The sequence below is a fragment of the Sciurus carolinensis genome, chromosome 3, assembly GCF_902686445.1.
Source record: "Sciurus carolinensis chromosome 3, mSciCar1.2, whole genome shotgun sequence".
NCBI lineage: Eukaryota > Metazoa > Chordata > Mammalia > Rodentia > Sciuridae > Sciurus > Sciurus carolinensis.
Genome location: NC_062215.1, coordinates 44,883,270 through 44,890,499, shown reverse-complemented (window position 1 = coordinate 44,890,499; position 7,230 = coordinate 44,883,270). Strand labels below are relative to the sequence as shown.

The window sequence follows — 7,230 nt, the reverse complement described above, 5'->3', positions numbered from 1 at the left end:
AGCAAGCAGAAATTTATTAAAGAGGAGGTTAAGGTTCAGAAGTATAAGAAAGTTCATAGCAGAGAGTATGGGAGGGCAAGAGTGACACCACGGTCTCTTAACATCCTTTCTTTTAAAGGCACCTGAGGAGAAGTTGACTGTCCTTGAGATTTTTGTCATGTGTGCATGCTCAGGCTGAATTGCATAGTTGTGTTTTTTGTAAGAATGGAGTCTTTTGTCCCTTTTGGGAAACTGATGTTGTTGTTTGACATGCTTGAGCACATCAAATGGTGAAGCATAACTTAACTCAAGAGGTGGTACTGACATCCATCCTCTTTTTATTGACCCTCACCATTTTCCTACTCTGACTGACTGTTTCCTCTGTCTCTCCATCATTTCATTTAATGGAAATAATGATAACTTGAAAATGGTAGTGATGAGTATATCTAATTTCCAATGATCACCTCCCTTACCCCACTCTCATCAATGACTTTGGACTTCCCTAAATCTTACTAAATGGTTTCCAGTGGGAATGCAGATGCCAATGTCTCCTAGCCTCCTCCTGTTTCTTACTGTTACATCAATCCTTTGGCTCACAAGAAGTTAATTAGGAGTTTTCACATTACTTGCCAGGGAATTAAAACAAACAAACAAAAAAACCCAACTACCAAAACCCATCTAGTTTTCTGTTTATTGACGACATTGTAACTTCCTAAGGCTGGTTTAAATAAACATATTTCGTCCAAGTTCAGGGGCTGCTGTTTTCCCTTGCTTCATGAAATTATCAATAGGCAAACCTTTGATCTTCCTGATCCATGCAGCTTTTCTGGCTTTTCCTGGATCAGCTGCTCTTGTGGGCTCCCTGGCCTGATACTCCTTCATCATGGCTTCTCCATACTCTTTTTCCTCTTTCACTGTCAACAGCATGAATTCAGTGTTCATGCGAAGGGGATCCAGGGTTGTGTAAAAGCGAGGCTTTTCTCTCTTGAGAGACAGGGTGGCCATGCCCAGTTGGGGAGCGAGCATACGATTTGGCTTAATGACCTGCATGCTGGTCAGGGGGCCCATACTGTGTACTGCCCCTTCTATTGAACTGGTTATGTGGTCTTCACCCTTTAATCTGTCGGGAAACCTAGAGCGGATAATCATGGGCTGGGGTATGGTGGACTGGACTCTGGGACTATGCAAAGACTTCTTCAAGTTGGGCTGCAGTTTCTGGATTTCAAAAGGAGTACTAGTTCGTTTCACACCTATGGGACGACTGTTGACTCTCAACTGATCAACTGCATGTTGGATTGATTTTCCTTTGAAATTCAGGACCTTCCTTGGATATGAAATTTCTGGTCCCCAGGCATCTATGATTTTGGTTTGGGGCCTGTGGGGATAGTAGGCAAATTCCCCTGAATTATGAGCTTGTTGTAGGGCACTGACAGTCAGGAGAAACCGATCAGGTGAAATAGGGGTTTTCCAGGACTTTGTCTTCAAGTGACTGATCAATTCTCCACGAGTTTCCAGTTTTCCCTGTACTTGTACTTTTTCCACATCATCTTTTACAAAAGGAAAAGTGAGAAATAAAAACAAAACAGCATTTCATGAAAAAAATTAAGTATTTGTGCATGAAAGTGAAAAACATTCTAATTACTACAACACCGAGGTCTTATTGCCTAATAGGCATGTCATCATATGGACATTTGTCCCTGAGGATATCAGAAATGACAATATCAGAAATGACAACACCAGAAATCACTTAACAAGTTCTTAATGAATATGCCAATGCTTGTGTAAAGGGTGTATTAGCTTCTAGATGTGCACATTTTGAAGGCAACATATGTGATTCCAATATTCCACACATTTTCAAAATTTCCCTGTGGGGAAGTTTCTTTTTTATGATTCACACCAAACAGGTTACATAAATTTATAATAATAAATTATAAACTGTGTTTTTCAACAAAAATTATATTGCAAACTTTGATCTCTACCTTATTAATCAAATTTGGTTTTAGTTGATTTGAATTTTTCCCAAAATCAGACCTGCCTTCAAAGAATATGTTACCTCTGATTAATACAAAACATCACAACATGACTAAAGAGAGGCTTCTAAAGAGGAGTCCCCAAAAAGTTTCAAACAATAGCAGTAGGTTTAACAGCCACTAGCCAGAGGAACAGAATGCTTCCAGCATATCACTTTATTGTCAAGACCTCTAAGATGTCTACAATCATTAAATTACCAAAGATGTCTTCACAGGTAAGAAAACCTATTGTATCTCCCATGTAGGCTTTTCATACCCTATAATACTTCACAGAAACACTGGAAACATTCTCATTCTCAATAACTGAGTCATGAAAAAGTAGAAGTCATTGGTCTAATCTGGCAGCTACCAAGGAAAAAAGTAAACCCCAAACTATACTAGCAAAAAAAATGTAACCTTGCATTATGCATATAGTTTCCCTTGATCAAACAGGTTTTATCCTCAGGTAGACAGATTAGGATGGAATGAAACTTAAGATTGTTCCCTGATCTTTACTTTGTTAATTAAGCAATTTTTATTAAAATGTGAAACAGAATTTTTCTCCTTTTTAAAATGGATGATGATGAGTTCATTGTTCTTTGACTTGTGTTTTTTCACGTAACAATACATCATTGATCTCTTTCAAAGTCAATACATATTTAAATCCTCACCATAAAATTTTGATCTATCCTGTAATATTCATAGTATGGATTTTTAATTATCTGTTTAGCCATTATCCACTGGTGGATATTTAGCTTGTTAATGATTAACCTTAACGAAATGAAGATACAACTTTTGCTTAAATAAGTAAGTACAAGGTGATAAATAACACCCAGAGTTGGTATGGATGTGGGGGAAAACTCTCATGTTTAGTTAGTGGGAGTGTAAATTGAACCACATTTTTAAGGACAACAACCAGAAATATATTTATAGTTTATAAATGCACTTATCCTTTGGATCAGCAATTTCACTCCTAGGTAAAGTACAGGTAGACCTCTGCAGGTACAAAGACAGGTATATACAAGGATACCCTCAAGAAAGGTGCTTCCATCTTACCTTGAAACTGGTCTCTGCGAGGAGTTTGTTTCAAACACTATTTTACTAGTCAAAAAAATTTGAAAGGCATTTGAAATTTTTACCAATGTCCTTCAAAAACAACAGGTATAGTCCAGTCATGAGGCCCAGCAACACTTCCTAAAATTCCCCATTTCTCTCTCCCTCATCTCTTTATCTCACATACATAGCATCCACCCCAAAATATCTCCCCCCTCTCATGAAATTTTCTATAATTATCCCTACCTCCTCTTCTCTCTTCTTACACAACAGAGCAACAAGCCAGGAGACCATATCAAACAGAACAAAGGGAGGCTGCGAGTCAGGGACTGAACACTCCTAACTCAGAAAGTTTCTCACTCTGGCCTCACATTAATGAGGGAACAATTAGGAAAATCAGTCACTGTTAGGGGAAGGCAACAATTATATCCATTCTGAATTCTCAGAAATATTAAGTATTGACTTGCTGAAAAACAAAGAGAAGAGAGGGTGGATCTTGCCACTAATTCAGAATAAAGTATCACCACTCATTTTATCTCCTATCTCACATTTTGCTTTCAAAATCTCTTGCCCTTCATCCATGCCATTTACTTTCCTGTGAACAGGATCAACTTTCTTGTCATCATTTTGGAATGATTTTGGCTTCCCTTGGCTTTGAGGTACCTCTACTAATGTAGATAAGATTGAGGAAGAAACTGTAGTCACTATATAATTCAATTAAGTCTGAATAATGGGGGCATAGTAATAATAATACAAATAATAATAATGGGGGCTTTTAATTCAACTGATTTTCATTCAAAATGTCACTGTATTGCTTATTGCCAGACAACTAAATAATAACCTGAAGTCTAAAGCTTAGATCACATCCTGACTTCCCTCCCACACAATTTTCCTACTGAGTATAAAACTTTAAGCGGTATCTAAAACTCTTGATTCTTCAAGAAATAGACTATTTGTAATGTGATAGGCTTAGAAGTGATTTGTTGGTGTTCTTTATAGATCTGTGGATCCAATGTCGTGCCACATATAGGGCAGGTAGAAGGATGAAGTCTTGCTACTCTAACCCACATATAATTCATTCTTTAGATGTCATAAATTGCTTGAACCATGCTCCCACACACACAGATACCTGCTTTATAAGTAATACTTTCAACCTGCACACATTATCTCTTGGAAGTCTAAACATATGACATTCTACATGGAACATTTTTCTGCTTAAGTAACTTCTTGTCTCTATCTTGAGGAAATCATTATGTAATATGTGGTTCGATTTGGGGGCTGAGAAATGTTTGTTGCTTTTTTTTTGTTTTAATGGCAAATATTAAGGCTACTTTTACCTACTGTTCAAAGTTCTAATACATTCAAAATCTAGGTCATGAAAATTGAGAAATTCCCTTTAGCTGACTAACAGCTGATCTCTTTGGTGAATCAAAGAGAATGGCTCCCACCTTCCTAGACGGTTTGAATTTATATTGTCAAGAAACCCTTAGCCAAAGTATCCCACAAAGAAACCAGTCTGGCATGCACTACCTTACTCCATTACTTATCACTGAAATTGTCTGTGACTTCGCTCCTTTACCTGAAGATAACTTCATTGAACTCAGAAGGATGCGTGATTTGAATTTATTGGGTAGGAACTCCTGGGTCACTATTTGTTTACTGGACATAGAGTCTCTCAGGCTATGAACCTGAGTGCTAGACTTGGAGAGAACATCCATGAGGCTATTTTCTTCCTTTTCCTCTTCTTTATTCTTCTTTTGTTTACTTCTTTCCATGGAGAACTGCCATTTTATATTCTCAAACTGGAACATGAGAATATTGCTCTCAGTGTTGACCACCATCCTGAAACCAAAACAAAATTGCCCACAAAAAGAGCATGTAGACCATCAAAATACAGACTGCAATACTATCCCATCCAATCCCTAAACCAAAGGAGCAGTACCCAGGCAAAGGCCATACAAACACACCAGTGGAGGCCATTGGAATGTTGGAAACAGTGAAAGGTATCAGACCATGCAGCAGGGGTGGTTAGCTTTGTAGCATGAATGGGGCACACATGTTCTAATTTCTTCATTTCTCAAGTTAGAATACCTTTTCAATGAATTTCTGTTGTGGGAGTGAGTGCCACTCACTTAGGCACATAGGGTGCCTAAGGCAGAAGCTTAGGTACTATGCACACGAATGTGTTCAAATTCACTCCTTTATTTTGTAAGACACAGTCTTTCAGACACACTTTCTGTTGCTGCAATGGCAGTGAAAACTCTGTACTGGTGATGCCGCCTCTCCTTTGCTCACCCTCCTCACATAGAGACCACACTCCCTCACTCTGTCCCTCCAGGGTCTCTGGACACACTCTAGATGTAGACAGAACATCTGTACTTCATAAAGCAGGATGATTTCTCTGTTCTCTAATCCTCACATGCCCCAGTAGACAAAGAAGCTCTGAAGTTGCCATTTCTGCCCCTAGCACTGCCTCCCACCGCCCATTGTTTTCCATCATTTTGTTATTTACACAAAGCAAACTTCCTTCCCTCTTTCTGTGTCTCTAGATAGCTTGTAACTATAAGAAATAGAAATACTATGTAGATTCCTTTTCACTCCAAAGGCTACAGTTTTAAGACCTACACTATTAATGTAAACTCTCTAGAAAAGTGACTTGTCTGTACTCAAAACACTGAACTGGAATCAAATTCCATTAAGAAATACCTTGCAGACTTGTTTTTATTCAAACCAAAAGAAATCATCTTCATTGGATGCTGCAAATGAGAAAAGTTTAGAACTGTTTTTTTTTTATTTTTTTTTTGAGGGAATAGCTGGGGATTGAACCCACAGCTTCACACATGCTAAGCACATGCTCTACCACTGAGCTGTATCCCCATCCTTCACAGCATTATTACTTCACAACTGAAAAATGTTAATGTATTTAGTCTTATTACCAACCCTGTATTTTCCTTAAGATAGTTAATAGTTTTAATGAAGTTTCATTAAAAGGACGGCAGTATGACTCAGAGATTAAATGGTGTCTCAAGTGAGCTTAGGGTGGAATTGACAAATTAATTCTATGTGCTTATTTTTACATGCTACCTCTCTGAAAACATATGCAATAAGCATAGTACTATATACAATGAATTCAGTCATAGTACTGGTTTCCATAAACTCATTTGCTAAAAGTTCTTCCTCTCCGGCCCCACTGCTACTCTGATTCTCACCCCGACCCTCCTATAAGTCTTTGCATCAGGACTGAGCATCATTTTGGAGCTCTGGGCAGCTGAGTACATTATCAAAGGGCAAGCAGGGACTGCTTATTAGCAGGACTGTGCTCCTGACAGAAGAGCTATCATGCTATTTCATGATTTCCTCATACACTGAGAACAAATTAAGAGTCAAAATGAACTCTTATTGTTTCCTGATTGCTAGTTTTGTGCAAAGCCCAGTTAATCCCCCTCAAGACTTATTATTCCATGGCAGCCAAAACCGGAGAAAGGCACTGCCCACTTTCTCCTGGCAGCAAATTCAGAGTTAGTGTCCCAGAGGAGGAAAAAAAAAGCAAAAACCAACACAATTACCCACAGTTCTGACTTCCACACTTACCACCCACCTGTTGCCCTGAAAAAAGAAGGACAGCACAGGGTCACCTCTGGCATTGGTTTTTATCACCTTCAGACAGTTTCCATTGAGAAAATTGTAAATGCGGATCTTGCCATCTGCACAGGCGCTGATGACTCGGAGATAGTGAAGGGACACATGGAGCACCTCCCTGGAAGGGAAGAGAACCACAGGCAGCACCCACTTTCTGGCAAACTTCTTGAGTTTATTTGTCGTTTGGCATGTTTTGTGTGTGATTGGGAGGAGGTGGCCATTATCTGTCCTCAAAGTGGTGTTTGCCATCATTTTAATAATTATGGATGTAAACCATTAACACTCTAACAGTCCTTTTCCTATCCTAAGTTACTTTGCAGTTACTACAGTTTGTTCTCAGGGCCACAAGGTAGCAAAACAAAAAGGCTAATGTCAGTCTTTTTAGGGGGGATTGAGGGACAAGGAATGTAATAGATAAATAATCATATTTTTTCTTGAATTTGATTCCTACCTATTTACTTATATAAAAGTCATGCTGAGAATTAATTATTTAATGTTTTGATTCCTTTTTTTTTTTTTGAGGTACTGAAGATTGAACCCAGGTGTGCTC

The 7,230-nt window shown here is 38.5% G+C and overlaps 1 protein-coding gene across 1 annotated transcript in view; it reads right to left on the bottom strand.

The window, feature by feature from the left end:
• Nucleotides 1-57: 57 nt before the first annotated feature.
• Fbxw10b (F-box and WD repeat domain containing 10B) overlaps nucleotides 58-7,230 on the bottom strand; it is a 50,697-nt gene continuing 43,524 nt past the window's right edge. Inside the window, exons 11-13 of the mRNA XM_047545549.1 lie at nucleotides 6,640-6,798; nucleotides 4,621-4,883; nucleotides 58-1,526 (exon numbers count right to left, since the gene is read on the bottom strand). Of these exons, the coding sequence (XP_047401505.1) occupies nucleotides 703-1,526; nucleotides 4,621-4,883; nucleotides 6,640-6,798 (1,246 nt within the window). The 3' untranslated portion in view covers nucleotides 58-702. The remainder of the gene's footprint in view (nucleotides 1,527-4,620; nucleotides 4,884-6,639; nucleotides 6,799-7,230) is intronic.